The 23,710-nt window shown below is 37.1% G+C and overlaps 1 protein-coding gene across 11 annotated transcripts in view; it reads left to right on the forward strand.

Moving 5' to 3' along the window:
* ANKRD28 (ankyrin repeat domain 28) overlaps positions 1 to 21,882 on the forward strand; it is a 201,453-nt gene extending 179,571 nt beyond the window's left edge. For all 11 annotated transcript variants that reach the window (XM_045791700.2, XM_045791706.2, XM_045791701.2 and 8 more), the window contains 7 exons: positions 4,541 to 4,628; positions 4,718 to 4,801; positions 5,426 to 5,571; positions 6,213 to 6,295; positions 6,758 to 6,840; positions 7,877 to 7,968; positions 11,289 to 21,882. In XM_045791700.2, the coding sequence (XP_045647656.2) occupies positions 4,541 to 4,628; positions 4,718 to 4,801; positions 5,426 to 5,571; positions 6,213 to 6,295; positions 6,758 to 6,840; positions 7,877 to 7,968; positions 11,289 to 11,575 (863 nt within the window). In that variant the 3' untranslated portion in view covers positions 11,576 to 21,882. The remainder of the gene's footprint in view (positions 1 to 4,540; positions 4,629 to 4,717; positions 4,802 to 5,425; positions 5,572 to 6,212; positions 6,296 to 6,757; positions 6,841 to 7,876; positions 7,969 to 11,288) is intronic.
* Positions 21,883 to 23,710: the final 1,828 nt, after the last annotated feature.

The following is a 23,710-nucleotide window of genomic DNA, read 5'->3' on the forward strand; positions in this document are numbered from 1 at the left end:
AATCTTAGCAGATCACAGAACTAGAAACTTAGAGACTTTTGTGGTTAACTTTCATGCATGATTAGAACATACTGACCTTTGACTTCCTAGAAGCTCACGGCCAGTCTGTCCTTTTATAGGTAGGCTCACTAACAGTCACTCACAGAAGTATAAAGCTCTGTTTAAGGTATAAATGTTCAAAGTGGAGTTTGGTTTCTGAAATGTCACTAATTAAGGTAATTTAAGTGATGAGGCATGTTGAAAGATAATTATTTTTTCCTTGTGTAGAGCCACAGATTTGATCATGTTAGAGAATGCTAGGGTACATTATGTATATTATAAACATCAGCTCTGTCAAAGTTCGGGCTAAGGGCTTTAGCAGGGATATGGGGGGGATTAATTTATTCTGAATTTCATTGTCGCGTTTAGATTACTGTTAGTTACGAGAGCATACCTGAAAAACTAGTTCACAATTCTAATAACTTTCCCTCAAAATACTAAGAAAATATAAATTGCCTCTTGATACAAATATTGACTTGCTTAAAAAAATAAGTATAGTATCTAGTCTAAAATCCAGCTGACTGCCTTACCAGAGAGTTGAGGTTTCTACCTTTTTGTAATGTGCTGCTTCATGGTTCTTTTACTGGAGCCATCTTGACAAATAATGTTGAGTTACGGTGAAAGGGGAGAAACCTGAATCTTGCAAAATTACAGTTTAATTAAATGTTTTCATAAGTATTTTCTAGATGCAGTATTTTGATTTTCATATTAATCCTTGTGCCAGAATTGAGAGTTCTGATCTTTTGCTGTTGAGGAAGTTTTGGTCTCTTCCTGAGGATTGTTCTGTGATTATTTTGGGGCATCCGTCATCTCTGAGTACTGATGGTACCATCAGACTTGAATAGTTGAATGTATTGCTAATTCACAAGCTTAATTTAGTCCGTTTCAGTTTTACTACCTCAGATCCTAAGCCAGAACAGTTTTGAAGATTAAAACCTTTGGATTTCAACTTCCTTTTTTTTCTTTTCTACTCAGTAAAATTGGTATTTAATGAATATAGTGAAATGGCCAAAGATTAGTCCTGAATTTAAGAAGATAACTGTATTTTGCTATTGGAATTTGATTTGCTTTTATGATGTAACTTGACATTTTCAAGTACAAGGAAAACCAAAACCATCTAATATTGTAGGAAAACACCTACAGATGTGAGTTTTATTTAAGAAATGAAACTGGGTTTTTTTGTTCCTTTTTTGTTTTTGTTTTTAGTGAGGGGTAGGGAGGAGCAGAGGGAGAGAGAGAATCTTAAGCAGGCTCCACGCCCATCACAGAGCCATTGATCTCACAACCCTGATATTATGACCTGAGCCAAAATCAAGAGTCGGATGCTTAGCTGACTGAGCCACCCAGGCACCCCAAGAAATGAAACTGTTCTGAAGCAGACTTTCATTACTTAATTCTGTTTTAATATATCAGTGACAATTAACCATTGGAAAAATCACACAATAAGCTAGCTTTCCTCAGGCAGATCATTTAGTTGTAAATAAACTGCTGTTTTAACTACCCTTTGGAGAGTTGCTATCTATTATAACGTTTCTTATCAGGTCTTTATGAAGAACACTGTTTCCCTAAAGTGAGTTCTACTCTGTTACTGCTAAATTTAGATTCTCTAAGCATGTTGTGTACAAGAGACAAAACAGACAAAATTGTGCATGAACTACATGCCTGGTTGCCATTTAAAGATCATAACAGATGTGTCTAATTTCCAGACTGTAGCAAATTTATGCAGATCCTGAATTGAGCTGAAAGGAATTAGATGTGTGTTGGCTATATGCAATAAGAGACTATACAAGCAGTCTAAAATTAATACCATATTTATAGTCAAAAGTCTATTTTATAATTTGGCATTCTGAGAGTAGAATATGTAAAATGGTTTTACTTCCACTAGTAATGGCTAGAAACAAAATTGGAAGCACTCTAACAAATCAGAAAACAACCTTTCTCTCAAAATTAAAATGAAATGATGACAAAGTTTTAGAAAAGAGTTGGTTATACATACTAAATCTTAAAGTACAGATTTTTAGTTTATGTAGTCATTCAATCACAGAGCTTAAGAGTACTTACATTATCGCTTTGTTTCTTTTAAAAAGTGATAAATTTTTATGAAGCTCTAAGTGTCCTCAGAACATCCCTCTGAAACATGAAGAGACCAGTTGTATCATCCTTTCATAAAGTAGGACGCTAAGTGATAAGTTTTCACCTTGAAAACTTGCTGGAGGGAATCCGTAGCCCAGAACTCTCTTTTTGCAGTATGCAGTCTACTCAGTAATTCTCAAATCTTTCAGTGTCAAGATCTGGGAGTTAGAGCTGTCAATATTTGCTGTATTGGAAATGAGAACTGAGAAATTTAAGAATATTAATTTGCTTATGTAATAAATCCATTAAATGTTAATGTAGATAACATTTTTATTAAAAATAACTTCTTTTCAAAACAACAACAAAAAAACCAATTTTAGTGAGAAGGGTGGCAAATTTCTTTACTGGCTAGTTTAAGAGAAGACTAGTTTGCAATAGCACGCCAAGGTTCCCCAGATCCACGCCTTAAGAACTGCTCTTCTAGGAAGATAGGAAACAAATCTATACTGGACAACTTTCCATAGCTACTTTTTGGTAATGAGTTGACGTTTGGAGAGAGAGAATTAACTTAAGCCTTCTCAACCTTAGCACTATTGCCATTGTGGCAAACATTCTTTGTTGTGAGGCACTGCTATGTGAATTGAAGGTGTTTAGCAGCTTCCCTAGCTTCTACCTGCTAAATGAGAATAGCACTCTCTTACCCCATGCCCAGTTGTGATGAGCAAAAATGTCTCCAGACATGCTGAATCTCTCCTGAGAGGCAAAATTGCTCCAGTTGGGAACCACTGGATTAGAGAAAATAACTAACATAAGATGGAACAATTACAGGTTTCCTAAAACTTACTTTCTTTTCCTGGTAAAAACAATTATAGGATAAAGATTAAGTTGAGCTATTATTTGAGAATGTTAGAGTAATTTAAAAGAAAATATATCTGGTATCACTTTGTTAGCCAAATATTAAGCCATAGAAGTAAAGAGCCTATATAAGAATCTAATTTATTTCTAAAGCAGGTTCCAAATGACTAATGAAATAAATGATGCAACATTTCAGTTGGAGCAATTAGTATAGCAGTTGGGGTATTTTAACTAAAATCCTGGCTTTGAAAATTAAGTAAAGAAAATGTGAAGTTTAGGTTTTTCCCTGTCTTCAAAAACTGTGGGCCTGGGAACCTGACTGGCTCAGTTGGTTGAGCGACTCTTGATTTCAGCTCAAGTCATGGTCTCAGGGCTGTGGGATCAGGCCCCATGTCTAGCTCTGCATTCAGTCTGGAGTCTGCTTGAGGTTCTCTCTCCCCCGTCCCTCTGCTCCTCCCCCCACTCACATGCGTGCATGTGCTCTATCTCAAATAAATAAATAAAATCTAAAAATAAATAAATAAATAAATCTAAAAATAAATAAATAACTGTGTGCCTGATGTCTATCAGTAATCTGTACTTGTCCTTCAACCCAGCAATATCATTTCTAGGAATTATCCCACAAAAATACTTGTTTAAAAAAAAAAAAAAAAGTACCGGAGGACACTTGAGTGACTCAGTGGGTTAAGTGTCTGCCTTCGGCTGAGGTCCTGATCCCAGTGAGCTCAGAGCAGGGAGTCTGCCTCTCCCTCTTGCTCCACCCCTCCCCAACTCACGCGCACACAAAAATATATAAAATCTAAAAAAATTTTTAAAATAAAGTAGTGGAATATTTTATTACAGCATGTTTGGTAATATAACAGAAGCAAACTAGCAATCACCTCAAAATACATAATTAGAAATTAAATCATTTATGATACACTTTAATGCTGTGAAGTTTTTCCAAAGATTCAAGAACAGTACTTCTATATATGCTATTATGGAAGGATGTATACAATTTATTAAGTGAAAAACAAGCTGCAGAATTAAAAATTTGCATAAAAATTTTAAAAGGAAGTAGTACACATGTTTATGTGTATGCAGTTTTATATGCCTAGAAATTTCCTGGAACTTTTGAGGTAATAGTGGTTACAGTCTACAAAGTGGAACTGGAGATGGTGATGGCAACAGAAACATGGATTTTTTTCCCTCTAGACACTACTGTAGTATTTGAGATTTTATCATTTGCTCATTACTAAAATCAGAAAATATTTACATTTTGAAGTTAATTATGCTATATAAATATAACTTTTTAAAAAATGACTGAATATCTCTTAACTGGTCATCATGAAAAAGAATAATGAGACTTGTTTTTTTCCCCACAAAACAAATATTGTGTCAGTAATAAACTGCTGTAAAATTACAAGAAGCTTCTGAATTTCAGGTCTTGAGGTGAACTCCTAGAAATGTGATATTTAATGCATTCAGTGAACTCAGTTATTTTTAATCCACGTGAAGTTTTTTCTGTGGGTATATTTGGGCACTTCAGTATCTTTTTTGGATTTTAAAATCTGATTCTCATTTACTTATTTAGGTCATGAGACATGTGTAGAACTTCTTTTAGAACAGGAAGTTTTCCAGAAAATGGAAGGAAATGCTTTCAGTCCTTTGCATTGTGCTGTGTAAGTAAAGGCAGATGAATGAGATTTGGTTTGACTATTTAAGAAATACACCATTGCTGTGAGAGTGATCACTTTGTTACCTTACACAGGATAAATGACAACGAAGGTGCTGCTGAAATGTTAATTGATACTTTAGGTGCCAGCATCGTGAACTCCACAGATTCAAAAGGAAGGTAGGAATTCAACTATATAGGAAATAGCTTGACTTGCAACAGGAAAAAAAAAAACTTAATTATTAGACTAATGTGGAAGAATGAACAGAGAACCCATTATTAACTAAAAGTTGATTTTTATATTTGGATGTATAAGTTGTTATAAAATCTTAATCATGTTCTCATTATAAGAGGCTTTTTTATTATGATTTTTGTCAGTCTTCCTCTTTAAAACCTGTAAGATGGTTTTTTACCCACCCCCCTTTTTAAAAGTATGTTTGTTACCCAAAGATTATTGTTAATAAAGTTAACAGTTTTCTAAATATGAATAAAGGCTGGAGGAGAGTTCACCAGTTGTAATAGGTGGCAATATTGGGTCAGGATTTATTTCTTCTAAAATATCTTTAATGACGTAATTTTCTTAAGCAATTTTATGTTACACTAGTTTAGTTAAGGGCCTTTTATATTATCAGAAATACTGGCAGAAATCAGTAAACTCCATTAAGCCTATTTGTATCCAGGCAATGATTTTATAGCCTAATATGTAGACCCTTGAAAATTGCTTGTCATAAATTCAGGAATAATTTTTTCTAGAATATATGACAAACAGATTTAGTGAAGTCTTCCCATTTCTTTGTATTACAGAACCCCTCTCCATGCGGCCGCCTTCACAGACCACGTAGAGTGTTTACAGCTGCTGCTCAGCCATAATGCTCAAGTCAATTCTGTAGACTCTTCTGGGAAGACACCTCTCATGATGGCCGCAGAAAATGGACAGACAAATACAGTTGGTAAAGACACTGGTTAAGGCTTGCGTTATTCTAATTTTGTAATGCTATATTGCTTATGTGTGTTCGACTTAAGGAAAACTTAGATCCCAAGCCTTCTGACTCTGTCACATTTGCCACTATTACCTCCCCACTCCTGAGATTTAAAACCTTTAACCCGCTTTCAACCCACATTTTTATGTAGGGCCACAATGCTTTCATTTGCCCTTGCAGATTGAACAGTCTTACTATAGCAAGGCAGTGTAGGATAGCAGTTAAGACCCTGGCTCTGGAGTTAGATGGACTGCATATGAGTCCTAGATCTACCAATTAAGTGACCTTATACCTCAAATTTTTCATTTTTAAAGTTGAGAAAAGTAACAGTGCCTACTTTGTAGGGTTATTGTGAGAGTATGAATCCAGAGCACTCAACGCAGTATTTGAAATTTAGTAAGCTCTCACAGCATAAATGTTAGTTGCCATTGTGTCTGTGACTTACAGGATAAATGATGATATAGTGTGTACATTTTAGGTTACAGTATTTTTCTTAAGCTTTCACTAGAGGGATATTGTTGCTTTGTATCTTTATTTCTCTACAGTGAGTTTATTAGTAATCTAAGATATGTATTCATAAATACAAGACTTGATGCAATTTTTCCTCCCAGAGATGCTGGTTAGCAGTGCTAGTGCAGATCTGACTTTACAAGATAACAGTAAAAACACCGCCCTCCATTTGGCTTGCAGCAAGGTAGGTACACATTTTAAGGATATGTTTTCATTGTTTATATCAACAGTGGCATTTTCCCCAAATTTAGTAAAGTTTTTCTACTTCACTAAAATGAACAGAGCTAGAGATCGAACCTCTCTACTGATCACTGGCGTTAGATTTCTTGAGGGAAAAAAAAATGCTGATCTATTAGGCACCATGATATATGAAAGTCTCCAGTGGGCCAAGTAAGTTTTGGAGTGTAAGCCTAAATGTAATTATTATCTTTCTTAATCTTTCCAGTCTTAAATATTCCTGTCCTCTCCCCTAACCCTATTCCACCAACACACCTGGACAAATATTCAAGGCTTGATTAGCCAGGAAAATTCATGACATATATGTGGTGATGTACATATTGTATGGACAAGAGTTGAGGTTTATTGAGTTTATATATTTATCTTTAATGATATCTAAGTTTTTAAGAGTTATTTGCTGTAATTTTAGGGTCATGAAACTAGTGCCTTGTTAATACTGGAAAAGATAACAGATAGAAACCTCATCAATGCAACCAATGCAGCCTTGCAAACGTGAGTATTTTCATGTCTGGTGTAAACCTTGTGACCTATAATTATAAAAATGATTAATAGGTTATTTTTCTAACACGGGATCATTGGAATCAGTCTCAGAAGCAGTTAAAAAGTAGAGAACAATTTTTATAATTGACAAAACTCATTTCTAAAGTCATTACAATTAAAAGGCGTATTATTTGAAAAGGTTTTGTACTGAAACTTTATTATTGAAAATACTGTATTTTTTCTTGATCTAATTACCCATAATCTTATGTAGGAAAATAATACTATTCTGTGTGTTTTATGAAAATCAACTGGAATAATGTTATTTGACCCCAGCAATAAATGAGGTAAAAAGCTTGACATGTGTCTGTAGACTAGGGAGATTTCAGAAAGATCAAGCTCTTAATGTGAGCAGCTATCTTTCAAGTGACCGGTTAGATCTTAGATCAAAGTCTCCCATTTTTCTCTCCCAGTTTCCATTTGCTGTTCTACTTTGAGTCTTGGTTAAAAACAAACAAAAAAGCCACAATTTTGTAATACTGGTTCCTATTCAGGTATCAGTCAGATCTGTTCAGGGTCCAAAAACTAGTCACAGAACCTCTAAATTATTTTCAAAGCCTGTTGAAATTTGTGCTATTGCAATTAATGGGTTTTATTGTATATTCTATTATATGTATTTGCCTACCTCATTTCTTAAAACAACTTAAGAATGCAGTCTAGTTAGTAAAATCTTCTTAAACATTGAGTCTTAGAAGGAAACAAACTAACTAAAGGTGGATTGCTGGGGGTGGGGCAATGCTATGCTTATGCACATTGCAGGCTTTGGCAGTACACTCCGCACATTGATTTTGTTGTCCCCCATTCCCATCTATATTGCTATTAGGACTGGGTACCCCAATTTTTATTTCTGGGTCGTCACAACTTAGCAAAAATGCCCCTCAACAACCAGAATTGAGAGAAAGTGTGTGTGTGTGTGTGTGTGTGTGTGTGTGTGTGTGTACACTCAGGGCCATGTACCTATGTGTGTGTACATATATATTTTCCCTCCCAGACCTCTGCATGTTGCTGCCCGAAATGGGCTGACAATGGTGGTTCAGGAACTTTTGGGGAAAGGAGCAAGTGTGCTTGCAGTAGATGAAAATGGTAAGTAGTTCTGTATTTTCTTTCCTTAACCTATATTTTACTAGAAGCTTTTATCTTTCAATCCATATTTGAAGTGAAGTAAATGTGGATATTTTGTATTGGTCGAAGAGGAGAGCTGAAATTAATATTGAATAGTACTTTGTGGCAAAGGGAATAAGGGCAAGAAAAATAAGCAAAGTCTATATAACAGACGAACTTCTGAATTTCACTAACTTTGTTTTAGTGTTACCACCTTCATTCAACTTAGCATTTGAAGAATTTGTTCTGTCAGCAAATACTTAATCAAGGCCCTTAAGAGCCAGCTTCTTATCTAACGTTAATCTTCCCACCACTCACTAGATCCTCTCCTCTTAAGCCTACTTGAGACTGTCACTTTAACAGTTCTTCACTATGTCCTGTAATAAGGACTTTTTCTAGGACTCTTCCTAGATTATTCCCACGTGTATATAAACATTATTTCCCTCATCTTAAAAAATCTTCTGTCAAGGGGCACCTGGATGGCTCAGTCGGTTAAGCATCTGCCGTCGGCTCAGGTCATGATCTCCACGTCCTGGGATGAAGCTCCCTGCTCATTGGGGAGTCTGCTTCTCCCTCTGCCCCTCTCCCTTGTTCGTGCTCTCTCTCTCTCTCTCTCAAACAAATAAATAAAATCTTTAATAAAAAAAAATCTTCCACTAATCGAACTATTCCTGCAACTGCCGCCATATTTCTTTCTTCCCCTTTGCAGCACAGTTACTCAAGTGTTGGCTGTCCTGCTGTGCCCAGTGTTTCCCCTCTTTCATTCTCTCCTGAGGCTCCCCGAGTCAGACCTTTTCCCCCGCCACACTGCTACACTGTCCTCAAGATCACCAGTGATCTCCACAATATTGAGTCAGTTCTTAGTTCTTAGTTCTCATTGTACCTGACCTATCAGAATTTGGCACAGTTTTCTTTTCTTTTCTTTTCTTTTCTTTTCTTTTCTTTTCTTTTCTTTTCTTTCTTTCTTTCCTTTCCTTTCCTTTCCTTTCCTTTCCTTTCCTTTTCTTTTTTTTTAATAGGTATAAGGGTTTTAATACAGAATTTAAAATATATAGGAATAAGGAAGTAACTGGGGATGTGAAGGTTGCAATCTGCCGTAGCAAGCGTCCAATATTTCCCCAAATAATCTCCATATTTTCCTTTACGCTGCACACTGTTACGTGGATAAATAGATGCAGATCCCTTTAGGTCGGGGTAAGAGGGAGAGTCATTTGATCTGATTGCAGTATCCTTCCTTCTGTAGATGAACCCAGTCTGCCTTCATTCACAAATACCTGGTTCCTTCCATTGATAACTGGGTGAGGGTTAATAGTACCTTGTAATAGTAACCAAATTCTCTGAAACTGAAGTTTGTTTAATTTTTATTAATTGAGGCATAATTAACATGCAACATTAGATTAGTTTCAGGTATATACTTTTTTCTTTGTTAAACTTTGTTTACTTGGCCTTTAGGACTTAACACTTTTTTGGTTTTCACCCTATGTTACTAGTTATTCCTTCTCAGTTTCTTTTGTGAAGTTTCTCCCTAACTTCTCAATATTGGAAGGCTCTAGGACTCAGTCCTTTTGTTCTTTTTGCTTCCCCTATCTATATCCTGTCCTTTGGTTCTTTGATTACCAGGTACATCAGGATAGTGGTTACCTTTGTGGAAGAGGAAAGGGGTAGTGATTAGTAAGGGACACGTGGGGCTCCTGGTATGCTGGTAACATTCTTTCTTTTTTTTTTTTTTCTAAGATTTTATTTATTTATTTGACAGAGAGAGAGAGACAGCGAGAGAGGGAACACAAGCAGGAGGAGTGGGAGAGGGAGAAGCAGGCTTCCCGCTGAGCAGGGAGCCTGATGTGGGGCTCGATCCCAGCACCCTGGGATCATGACCTGAGCCAAAGGCAGCCGTTTAATGACTGAGCCACCCAGACACCCCTCTCTTTCTTAATCTGGATAGTGGTTACATAAATGTTTATTTTTTGATAAATCATTTAACTATTTAAAAAATTATAAAATATATAAATAAATATATAGATAAAATATATAAATTAATATATAAATAATAATAAAATATATAAATTTAAATATATATATACAATTAACCCTTGAACAACACAGGTTTGAACTACGCAGGTCATTTAATGCATAGATTTTTTACAGTACCATAAATGTATTTTCTCTTTCTTATTACTTTCTTTTCTCTAGCTTACTTTATTGTAAGAAAACAGTGTATAATACATATAACATACAAAATGTATGTTAATCAACTGTTTTATGTTATTGGTAAGGCTTCCAGTTGACAGTAGGCTTATATTAATAGTTAAGTTTCAGGGAGTCAAAAGTTGTACACAGATTTTTTACTATGCAGGGGTTTGTGCCCCTAGCCTTCCCCCACCCCCTACATTGTTCAAGGGTCAACTGTACGTATATAAGTGTGAAAATTAAAGCATTTGTATGTATAGTAATAGGGAAAACTGTCCACATGTGCAGCAGAAAATGAAGCTGTAAATTAAAACATTTGCTGCTAGAGGTCCGTATGGGATAATCTAAACTTGGCATTATATGGTGTGCTCTCACCGTCTTCTCTCTCACTTCATCCTCAAGACAGGGTCTTGTACCAGCCAGGGTACCAAATGTTTCCTTACTCAGTTTGCTGGTACTTTGTGGTACCTTAAGGGTAAAGTCAGTCTTCTAAAGAAAGGAAGAGTTGAAAAGGAAACATTGGTTTTGGCTTAGCCTGTTTTTAAAGTTTACTTCTTTATCCCTGTTTTTCTTCAGTGTTCTGTGTCCCTAGGAGAAAAGTTGATCAACAGCCAAATGTCATTCCATTCATTCAACACACATCTTTGAGCACCTGCTCAGTGCCTCATTTGTGAATCTGTACACATTTAGATTTCACAGCATGTAAGCACTAAATATAACTACAAATTAATGCATAAGATTCTTCCACCACTCTGAAGGAAGCTTGATCAATCTGAGGGTTTTTGTTTGTTTTAATTCTAGCTCAATATCTTTTGTGAATTTAGGTGGTTATGGATAAGTTTTGAGATCTTGGAGAAATCATCCATCTCTGGGCTTCAGTTTACTCTTCTATAACATAGCATATATATATATATATATATATATATATATATGGCCTCCTCCCACCCTAAATTTCTAGGACTTTACTCTTTTCTACTGATTGGAAATTTATGAATCATTCTATTAAACCAATTTATTATAAGCCAAGTAATTTAAATTGTCTAAAACTAAGGGCCATTAGGCTTATTTCCTTATCTCAGGATGTTTAATTATTTAAATTTTATCTTTAATTCTAGGCTATACCCCAGCTTTGGCCTGTGCTCCCAATAAGGATGTGGCTGATTGCCTAGCTCTCATTTTGGCCACCATGATGCCTGTCTCATCAAGTAGCCCTTTATCATCCCTGACTTTCAATGCCATTAACCGTTATACCAACACCTCAAAAACAGTCAGCTTTGAAGCCTTGCCCATCATGAGGAATGAACCTAGCTCCTATTGCAGTTTCAACAACATTGGCGGGGAACAGGAGTACTTATACACTGACGTGGACGAGCTCAATGACTCTGATTCTGAGACCTACTAAGAGGCTGAGCCCAGAGGTCTGAGAGAGGAGTTCTGACACTAACGCTTCAGATTGTGCTTTTTCAGGAAAAAGGCACTTTCTTATTCACGTACAGATTCAACCTAAGAGGAAAGATCGAAGAATGATATGAGAAATATGACATTAGGAAGAAGAGTTGATTTCAAAGGCAAGTTTTGCAAAAGGAACTTCTAGAATCTTGAAATAGACTTGACCAGAGGAAAACACTTTGATGTCAAATTACTTTGTGGAATTGTTTAATTTGGTTTTGCAGTGCCAGGAATAATTTGGGACACTGTGCTCCCTAATCTGCTTACACAAGCAACACTATTGTAAAAGAAGAGATAAGGACACTAGATTTAAATTTCACCAATAAACTACAACTAAATTTAAGGGCAATAAAAGTTTGGTACAGTAGGCATTATGTGCACAGCAAATTGCCAAAGGACCAAGTAACTTAAAAGTTTTTTAATAGAATGCCATTTTGTGGAAACCAGAATAGGTGAAATGAGACATTATCTAAACCAAACTTTAATATTTCTGAAAATGAAGCTGAGATTTGATTTTAAATGTTGATTTTTTTTTAAAGAAAACATCTGAAAGCCTTCAAATACTGTATTAAACCATGAGAGAAAGCAGATGTATTTTTACATTTTTTCTTTTACATATAAATTTAAAAATTCCAACTTTTATAATATTAGAATTAAAAACCAGCTGGCTGAGTGCAGTCAGGGTGAAAATACTTGTGATGTAGACAGAGATAGATTGGGGTCGGGCCGTCGTTGCCCAGGTCTGAATAGTTTAGGTTTAAAATTGAACTATTTTTGTTTGAAAATGTAAAGATTTCCTAGAAGAAGAAAATTTCATGAAATCAAAAAGTAGATTATTTTCACCCTATTGCAGTTAAGTGGTCCTGGGGAATGAAGTTTTCGACCTCGCTACTTTGGATGGTACACCTTCATCACTTATGTTACTTTTGTGCCTCCACAATGGATTGGGGGATTTTTGTTTTCACTGTTTAGTGAATAATCAAAAAGAAAAAAAATCCCTTGTAATTGATAAGTAAACATCATTGGGTCTCTTGGAAGGCATTTCTGTATTGGGTCCTATTCAGATTCAAACATGCTACTACTTGGGGAAAGAAGCAATTGTCTGCCGAATTGGAAGACTGCCTTTCAAATAACAGAGAAAGGCTGTTGTTTAGGCTTTTAAATAACAATTTATATGGTTCTGCTTTTACTGTAACTGTCACTTTCCCAGTAAGAATGATTTCACATATGTAGGGGGTCTTACAGATCTGGGTGAAGTTCCATAAATTTTCACAAAATGATACCCAATTTCATTTTACCTTTTTGTATTGTGAAACTGGAAACTTTATGACATTGTAAATTTCAGCTGGTTTTTCTGAATATAAAGTGTGAAAACACAGAACAGTATTTTGATCTATTTGATAATTTTGTGGGGTTTTTGAAGAATTAATGAGCATGTACATAGAAATAGTGACTGCTTGAATACTGTATTTACTTGCACTCTTTCAGTACATCAAGATTCCTGTATATTTTAGAGTATAATAAAACACAGATGTGAGTTGTATTTAATGAATAATGTATTTGTATCTGTGCATATTACCTAAAAATCTATAAAGTTTCTAGGGCATTGACTACTAGATTTTAAGCATTTTTTTCTAAAATATTTACAGAAATTATAAATGTAATCCTCCATCTTTTCTTTATAATATAAAGAAGTCATAATGGACCCTTCCTAATTATTAGTGGTAGGAAGGTGAATTTGCATTTTAAAGACAGTGGACTACATTTTCTATTGTACCTTTTGGAAAAAAAAAAAAAACGCAAGAGGATTCTAAAAGTATACATATGTGTGCTTTCTCTTTCCTTTTAGGAATTCTCTTCTGAATTCCCTGAGGGAATTTTCTAGAATCTCAGAATTGAAAGAGACCTGAGGTTCACCCAGTCTAACCTCTTAACAAATGCAGGAGTCCCTTCTACAAGGGTGATCTTTCCACCTTGAACACTTCCAGTGACTCTACCTCACCAAGCAGTCCATTCAGTTGTTGAGCAGCTCTAACTGTTAGAAAGGTCTTCCTTAGATGGAGTTGAAGCCTCCCTCCCGGTAACTTCTGTCCTTGGGCCCGGGTCTGTCCTCCGAGAGAACGCGAGAACGTTGAAAGGATGAATCTCACGCCCTCTGCCATGTCTTCTCTTTTACAGGCTGTTTGACTTATCTGCTGAAGTGATTTCCAGAAGGACTCATTAAACACAGTTAGATTTACCCATCTAATGAAATCCAAGGTGTAGCTATAAAGTAACAAGCTGTTTTTAACTTATCCTCACACATGCCAGAACTTAGATCCTGCATCACTTTATGTAAATGATGCTCTTACTGAAAATATTTGTGAGGTGGTTCTTTCAATCGCTTGCCCATTAGGAAATCTGTTTCATTGCTTTGTGATCGCATTTTGTGATAGTCTGTCCCCAGCTTGATCAGCCACTTCCTTTGGTCTGCACCCAATGAGGGGAAATCCCAAACTACTGGTCCAAATAGTATTTGAGCAGCCCTAGTATTGTTGGAGTACACACATGGACAACTTCAGTGAATGAACACAGCAGCACAGTAAGTTCCTTTATAGTTACACCTTGTATGTCAAAAGCATTCAGGCCCTGCTCTGTAGTGGTTTTTATACTCAAACACAACAGAAAAGCCTGTTTGCTTTTTTAACTTCTGCATGAAAGATGACATCTGAAATATCTGATGTGTATTATAGTAATACCAGCTTCTGCTCTAGAACTACTTTGGAGGAAATGGTGGTAATAGCAAATGACTTCCTTTAACAAGACACTCAACTCAGTGCCATTTAGTTCAGGAGCTCTAGGTGTAGCTGTCAATTTGGGGTTTAATTTGGCTTATATTGGACCTTTTAAATGAAATAAAGTTTTTTAATGCAATAAATCAAGTGTCTTTCTTTTTTACATGCAAAACTTATCTTTTAATGTCTAATTAGTATTCCAACTAGTTTTTACTTCTTTAAAAACTTGATGAATTCTCAGTTAGCTGTTTTAATTAGAGTTTAGATGAACCTAAGTGGGCTTCTCAAATACATTCATTCAACAAATATTTATTGCTTGCCTGCCATATACTTGAGGGTGGAAATGGGCAGAAAGTAAGCTTAGAAATTGTGGTGTCCTCTAGGAGTTACAGTCTCATCAGGGAAAGACATATACCTGAAAATAGAAAGTATAAAATTGTAATTGAGGTAGAGATGAACTGCTAAGGAAGGTCAGAGAACAAAAGATGACTTTGGAAAAGAAGATCAGAACAGGCTTCCTGGGAGAGGTGACATTTAGGCTGGACATTGAGGAACAACTATGCTTTGAGCAGGTGGAGAAGGGGCAAATGCTATCCTAGGTGAAAAGAACAAAATCAGTAGTTTATAAAATGGGTTGGTGGAAGAGAGAGGGTGGAATAGGTGTCAGCATTAGCACTCCAGAGCACAAAAAGACCATGCAAACGTACAAAAGAGCTAATTATACACATGTACAGAGATGAGATAACAAAAGTGAGAACAAAAAGACATAAATAGGTGACTGGAGGAGCAAGCAAAGAGGAACTTTAATAACCTTGCTCAAAATCATCTTATGCTGGTAATAGTAACTTAAAATGCCTGTAAGTGTTATCATGTACTGGGTGAGGTTGTAAGTATTTGAAATAAATCTATCCTGTGAGGTAGGTACTATTAATAGTACCGTTTAACAGATGAGGAATGAGGCAGAAAGGTGAAGTAACTTGCCTAGGATCACCTGGCCAGTAATTCGTGAAGCCTAGATTTAAACCCAGGCAGTCATTTGCGTAGTCCATGCTCTTAACCACCTAATGATCTCTAACATGCTTTCTGGTCCTTGTTGAAACTGGTGATTTTGAAGTTCAACCACATGCTTTACAACTAAACTATGCAAGTTCCTTTCAGTTTTATTCTCCTAAGTCACTAATTTTAGAAGAAACGTAAATGTAACCACAACAGATGTTTATTGAACATCTGCTAATTACCAGAAAGTGTGCTAGGTTCTAGACATGTAGCAGTGAAGGAAGAGATAACAAGATTTGCCCTTAGGATGAGTCTAAGAGAAAGATGTGTACTTAGGTTTCAGTTGCTACTGCTGCCCCAAACCTCAACTTAAAATAATCGTTCTCACTCATGCTTTTGCAGGTTGCCTGACAGGCTTGGCTGGGCGATTGCTTCAAGCTGGAGATCTGGCTGGGCTTGACTACTTGCCACGATTTGAGCTTGGGTCTACTCCATCTGTGTTCCTCTTTGGACTTGGACTAGACTGCAGAAGTTGTCCAGAAGTTCTCCTTGATGACAAAACCACAAGAAGGCAAGCCTGATCACACAAACACAGTTTATACATCTGCATGCATCACATCTGCTAATACTCCCCTGGCCAGAGCAAATCATATGGCCAAGCCCAAACTCCATGAAATGGGGCCATTTTGGCTCTGCCTGTTGGGGAAGGATAGTTTGAGCTCAGTTGCCACAGTTCACGTAGCCCTGAAATGATGAGCCAACCAGTCATTGTTTTCAGTTTGTCCCTAGGCATTCTTGGTAGTCTTTGCTTTTTGCCTGTTCATTCCTATCTTGTGATAGCCCTTCTGGTGTAGGTGATGAAGATGTAAAACTGGGTAGCAGAAATATATCTTGAATGGAAAGTTCTTTGACAGTACAGAACCGATGAGATAGGTGTTGGATTTGCTCTTTTCCAAAGGTGAAGAATCAACGCTTTACCATACCTAAAACTCCACAAGAATGTAGCGCCAGTCGCCTCTTGTGTCTTCCTGTGACCATTCCTTCCAAACCAGAGCCCACTGTAATGGAAGATAGAAAGTAAAGCTTGGCTAGTGACTTCTTTTAAAACAAAAAACTGCTGGTACGTAAAGCACTCCACTCTGTCCAGATCATTTCTCCATCTCCCCCTCTCCAGCACTTGTTTGTTTGTTTGTTTGTTTTTAAGATTTTATTTTTAAGTAATCTCTACACCCAACATGGGACTCAGACCCACAACCTGAAGATCAAGAGTCGCGTGCTCTACCATCTGAGCCCGCCAGGCGCCCGCTCCGGCACTTGCAGAAGTCTCCGTCTCTCCACTTCATTCCTCGTTTTTGTGTCCTCATTTTCTTTGTGGTTTTTTTTACTCCTCTTGCCCTTCTTAGGATTTTTATTGATCTTCTCTCTTAAATTGGGATTGAAGAACAGGCTGAAGGTAGAATGTTTCCGTAATTAGAAAAGCCAGTAATTTAATCTTAAAATATTTTTTCCTCTTTACCCATCTCTAAACTTTAAGAAAAGTTGCATTTTCACTTTTAAGACCTATTTAGTCCTTTAGCAAACACTTTGTGAGTACATACCTGTGACAAGCTGTGTATAAATACTGAAACTACACCAGGGATACAGCACTGAACCTGGTAAAGTCCCTGCCATCAGGAAGCTTTTGTTTTAGTTGGGGAGACGGACAAAAGAAAGATAATGGTGATTACTCTGCAAAGAAAGATTTGTGAGAATAACTGAATAACTATTTGAGATTTTGGTATTTGGGGGAGGTCCTTGAGGATAAAGACTGCTTTGCCTGTTTGTGCACTAGGGGATTACACAAAAATTCTGACGTGAGACACAGATTTTACTGAAAACATGGAAGAATGTTGAAGTAACAAACTAATAAAAGCAGGAAAGAATAGATTGAGAGGGTGAGCTAATCCAGAAAAGCAAACTTGAGGATTCTGCTGAGGTCACCTAACCCAAAAGCATGTCATGGGTCAACCTAGGGATCAGTTGTCATTTGAATAGGGATAGGTTGTCATTTGATCTGGATCGATTGAAAGTGTTTCTTAGATGCCTGTTGGGTCAGCCATCCCCAGTCTATGGCATGTAACTTGCTAGACCTTCCACTAGAAATGAAGATGGTACAAGGCTCAGGATTGGACAGGTTAGCACTAAGCTGTAAAACCTGAGCGAAGCTCACGTAATAGTTGGCCAAGTCCCTCCCCCCAAAATTGGGAAGTTGGTTCATTTCTCGTACCCAAGATAACAACAGTGCTGTGAGTAACATTGTTTGAGATCTAGTAGAAATAATCAAAATGCATTTTTTACTTGATGACCTGCCTCTTGTGTAACCTGCTTTTGAGCTCTGACATACACCACAAAGGTGGCAGGACCTAGCACACATGAGAGAAGAGTTGCTTGTGGTTCTGATACTCATTTTAAGAAATGCCAAAATCCAAGAAAATGTGAATGAAGAGAATTCAAGGGATAGGGGCTTCTGGAGAAGAGCTTTGTCTTTATCCACCTGTAGGTAGCAATAAATGTTTGGGGGCATGGGGGGAAAGGCCATCGATTGCCTGCAGTTAGGCGACTGATAGGAACAGACACAGTAAGTGGTCAAATAGCTTTTACCAACTAATGTCAGTGAAATGGCTGAGAAAAGAACTTCTGAGTCGCAGTAAGAACAGTGACCTTTGTGGCGTTTCAATTTGCTCTAGAGGCATTCCTCATTCCAGGTCTGCAGTACCCTTGACACCATATTCCTGGTGCAGCCTAGTAGTCACAAGAGAGAATAAAGCAAAGCTAGAGCTCTTTCAAAGCCTCATTCCCAAAGAGTTGCCATTATTTGGCCTACCTGATGGTTCCCCATAATGCCTCACTTACAAGGCTGTCTGTAGTTGGGCTAACTCAGAGTGGACCCAGCATGAAAAGTATTCTCCCTGGGGAGGTGTTTGTTGAAACAATTATAGGCAAGAGTTTTAATGTTGTACTTGCTTTAGGTGATTAATAAGAGCTGAGGCAAGCAATAGACTAACCAAAGAGTTTAAAAGGAAAAGTGGGGGAATCAATATCCATAGGAGCTTTGGAAAGCTGTGGCATAGTTCTAGGAATCTAGAATCCCATGTTCACACATAGAGCTGTGGCCACCTGTGGAAGACCTGAAGCCACCCTCTGTTCTCACCTGTGGTGAATTTTGAGGCTCTGCACAAACAAGAAGTGAAAGCCAATTTTCAACTGCCAGGCTCAGGTTTGACGGCATGCCTTAACACACATACACACAGCCCCTTGGTGAAAACTAGGAGATTCCGTTGTTGTTGTTGTTGTTGTTGTTGTTGTTGTTGTTGTTACACGTGTTTACTCTCTCTGATCATTAGCTGGCTGCTAAGCTGAGTAAAAATTTCACCGGCCACATATAACAAAGTATACAGACTTCATAGAATTCTTTCAGAAAAGTTACCAAACAACTATAACAAGTAGCAATAACAACAAATCTTGGGGAGGGAGATAAATCTGATTTCCAGAATTGCTATGTTATAGTATTTAAAATATCCAGTTTTCAACAAAAGATTATGATATGCAAAACAATGGATGGCCTATACACAGGAACAGCAGTCAGAAATTGTCCTTCTTCAAGGACATTGGGCTTACTAAACAGAGAACTTAAATTATGTTCAAGGAGCTAAAGGAAACCATGTCTAAAAAATTAAATGAAAATATTTCTTAAATGCCTCACCAAATAGAGAATATCAATAAGTAATGTAGAAATTAGATTTTAGGGTCACCTGGGTGGCTCAGTTGGTTGAGCGACTGGCTCTTGGTTTCAGTTCAGGTCATGGTCCCTGGGTTGTGGGATCAAGTCTGCTTGAGATTCTTTCCCCCTCCCTCTCCCTTCCCCTCCGTGTCTCCCCCAACTTGTGCACATACTCTCTCTCTCTCTCTTTCTCTCTCTCATAAATAAATGGATAAAATCTTTTTTAAAAAATTGTATTTTAGGGGCAAGCGCCTGGGTGGCTCAGGTGGTTAAGCGTCTGCCTTAGGCTCAGGTCATGATCCCAGGGTCCTGGGATTGAGCCCTATATCGGGCTCCCTGCTTGGTGGGGGGCCTGCTTCTCCCTTTCCTCCTCCTGCTCCCCCTGCTTGTGCTCTCTCACTCTCTCTGTCAAATAAATATTTTTAAAAATTATATTTTAAAAAGCAAATGGAAATTCTGGATTTGGAAAAATACAATAGCTGAAGTAGAGGGCCTCAGTATTAGATTTGAGGAGGCAGAAGAAAGAATCAGTGAGCTTGAAAATATGTCAATTGTGACTATTCACTCTAAGGAATGTGTAGGTTGGGAAGGGGGGAGAATCATAGTCTCAGAGACCTGTGTGACACAATTAAACAGACCAGCATACACACAAGGGAAGTCCTGGAAGAAGAAAAGAAAGGGGGACAGAAAGAATATTTGAAGAAATATGACTGAAAACTTACCAAGTTTGAAAAATGTTAATGTACAAATTCAAAGAGCTCAATAGCAAGTAGAATAAATTCAAAGAGATCTACCCCACATACATTATCATGAAACTATCAGAAAACAAAACAAGTATCTTCAAAGCAAAAAAAAAAAAAAAAAAAACATGTATAAAGAATCCTCAATAAGATTAATAGCTAGTTTCTCATCAGAGTCCATGGAGGTCAGAAGGTAGTAGGTATTAAGTATTAAAGTAGGTAGTAGGTATGAAAGCTGCTGAAAGAAAAATAGTGTTGATCAAGAATTCTATATCCAGGGCAATTACCCTTCAAAAATGAAGGACAAATTCAGACATTATCAGATAAGCAAAAACAGAAATTGTCACTAGCAGACCTGCCCTACAAGAAATTCTAAAGGGAGTCCTTCAGACTGACATGAGAGAACATTGGACAATGACTCAAATTCACATGAAGAAATAAAGAGCAACAGTAAAGGTAACAGCAAAGTAAATTTAAGACAATATATAAATGTATTTTTGTAAACTCTTTTATTTCTTATTTAAAAGATAGCTACATAAAGCTGTAATTATAAATCTATGTTGATAGGCACGCAGTGCATAAAAATGTAACTTATGACAACAGCTCAAAGGTACAGGAAGTAGAGCTACATAGGAGAAAAGGGTTGTGTGGTACTGATATTTTCTTTTATAATCTGGATTGTTAAAAATTAAGATGTTGTAAATCCCCAGGACAAACACTGAGAAAATAACTATAAAATACAAAAGAAAAGACGAGAATTAAAATGGTACCCTAGAAAATATCTAACACAAAATAAGCCAGGAATGGAGGACTAGAGAAACATAGAAGACAGACAGGAAACGAGTAGCAAAATGGCAGGTGTAAATCCTACCTTATCAGTAATTACATTAAATGTAACTAGATTAAACTCTGTAATTACAAGATAGAGATTAACCAAATGAATATAAAACATGATCCAATTGTATGCTTTCTGCAAGAGACATGCTTTATATTCAACAACACAAGTTGAAAGCAACAAGATGATAAAGTAAATACCATGTAAGTAGCAACCAAAAGAGAGCTGTGGTGGCTGCATTCCTAAATAACCAATGGGTCAAGAAAGAAGTTAGAAAATATTTCAAGATAAATGAAAACAAAAATACAACATTCCAAAGCTTATGAGATGCCATAAAAGCAGTGCTTACTGGGAAATCTAGCTGTAAACAGTAAAAAGGAAGAAAGATCTCAAATCTGTAACCTAATCTTTGACATTTAAAAACTGGAATAAAGGAGTGCAGACTAAACCCAAAGTAAGCAAAAGAAAGAAAAGAAATATTAGAGCAGAAGTAGAGATTAAAAAAAAACATTAGAGAAAAATCAACAAAACAAAGTTCCTTTGAAAAGATGGACACAATTGATAAATCTGTAGTGAGAATAACCAAGAAAAAACAAGAACACTCGTGTTACCGAAGTCACGAATGAAGAGGGGACATTTTACTGACTTCATAGAAATAAAAAGAATTAGAATAATATGAATTATATACCAACATATTTGCTAATCTAGATGAAAGGGACACATTTTTAGAAAGACAAACTATCAAAACTGTTTCAAGAAGATACACTAAATCTGGGGTACCTGGGTGGCTCAGTCCCCAGTCTCTCGGGATCCTGGGATGGAGCCCTTCATCAGGCTAGGCCCCCTGCTCAGCAGGGAGTCTGCCTCTCCCTCCCTCTCTGCCCTCCCCCGCCACCCCCACCCTGCTCGTGGGGGGGGGGGCGTGCGCACGTGCACGCACTCTCTCTCTCTCTCTCTCCCCTCCTCTCCCTTTCAAGTAAAAAAAAAAAAAAAGATACAGAAAATCTGAGTAGACCTATAAGAAGTAAAGATATTGAAAAAATACTCCAAAAAGAGAAACCCAGGACCAAAGGACTTCAGTGATGAATTCTACGTAATATTTAAAGAATTACCAGCCACCAGGGGCACCTGGGTGGCTCAGGGGTTTTTTTTGTTTTGTTTTGTTTTGTTTAAGATTTTGTTTATTTGACAGCACACACAAGCAGGAGGAGCAAAAGAGGGAGAAGCAGGCTCCCCACTGGCCAGGAAGCCCCATGCGGGGCTCAATCTCAGGACCCTCGGATCATGACCTGAGCTGAAGGCAGATGCTTAACCACTGCGCCACCCAGGCACCCCTGGGTGGCTCAGTTAAGCATCTGTGTTTGGCTCCGGCCCTGATCTCAGGGTCCTGGGATTACTCCCTACTCAGTGGGAGTCTGTTTCTCCCTCTCCCTTTGCCCCTCCCTCTGCTCCCTCTGCTCCTGCATGCTCACTCACTCTCCAATAAAATCTTAAAAAAAAAAAAAAATTACCAGTCTTTTTTCACGAACATTTTTTTTTTTAAAGAAGTGGAAGGAACACTTCCTGACTCACTCTGTGTGGTTAATACTAAAACCAAACAAAAGTATAACAAGAAAAGAACACAACAGACCAATATCTTTTCTGATTATAGACGTAAAAATTCTTAACAATTCGAACTGAGTATCACTATCTAAAAAGTATTGTACACCATTAATATCCCTTATGAATACTGATGTAAAAATCATCAAAAACATACTGTCAGAATCCATCAACCCATAAAAATCATTATACACCATGACCAAGTGGGATTTATCCAAGGAATGCAAGATAGTTTCAACATTCAAAATTAAATCAATGTAAAACACAATATAATATCAATACAATAAAGGGGAGGGGGCACTAGAGTATCTCCATTGATGGAGAAAAGGCATTTAACAAAAATCCCACATTTTCTCATGATAAAAACAAGAATAGGGCAAATTTTTTCAACCTGATAAAGAGCATCTATGAAAAACCCACCGCCAACATCATATTTAATGATGAACAACTGAAAAGTTACCATCTAAGATCAGGAACAGGTTAAGGATGTCCACTCTCATGACATGTAGTCAACATTGTGCTAGAGGTTCAGGCCAGAACAATTAGGGAAAAAAAAAAAAGATCCATATGGAAAAGGAAGAAGTTAAACTGTAGATGACATGATCTCGTATGTAGAAAATCCTAAGGAATCCATCTAAAAAGTGTTAGTGCTGATAAGTTCAGCAAGGTTGCTGGATACAAAAATCAATTGTATTTTTATACACTTGAACTATCCAAAAATGAAATTAAAACAATTCCATTAATAACATCCAGAAAAATAAAAAATATTTGGGAATAAATGTAACAAAAAGGTATAAAACTTGCACACTGAAAAGTAGAAAGCATCATTGAAAAAGTAAAGAACACCTAAATAAATGGAAAGACATCCTGTGTTCATGAATTGAAAGACTTAATATTGTTAAAATGGTAGATCAACTTAGGAAACATTGCTATTTTAACAATATTTTAATTGCAATTCCTATGAAAATTCCATTGCCTTTTTGGCAGACACTGACAAGCTGACCCTAAAATTCATAAGGGACTGCAAAAGACTCTGGGATCATGACCTGAGCCAAAGGCAGACGCTTAACCGACTGAGCCACCCAGGCTGCCCCTCCACTTCCTAATTTCTAAATTTACTACAAAGCTACAGTTATCAGGACAATGTGGTACTTTCTTAAGTATAGACAGATACAGAGATCAATGGAATAGAATTGAGTCTAGAAATAAACCCATTCATCTGTGGCGAATGGATTTCAATAAGGGTACTAAGATAGTACAGTGGGGAAAGAAAGATTGCTGCGGAAGGTGGCTTTGAGCAACCCTTCACTCACCCATAGGCACCATCTGGACCCCTAGACTCAGCAAAAAGGCTGCATCCACCTGAGAAGGGGTGTTTACGTGA

This window comes from Ursus americanus, chromosome 20 (assembly GCF_024610735.1).
Source record: "Ursus americanus isolate L20-20 chromosome 20, mUrsAme1.1.p, whole genome shotgun sequence".
NCBI lineage: Eukaryota > Metazoa > Chordata > Mammalia > Carnivora > Ursidae > Ursus > Ursus americanus.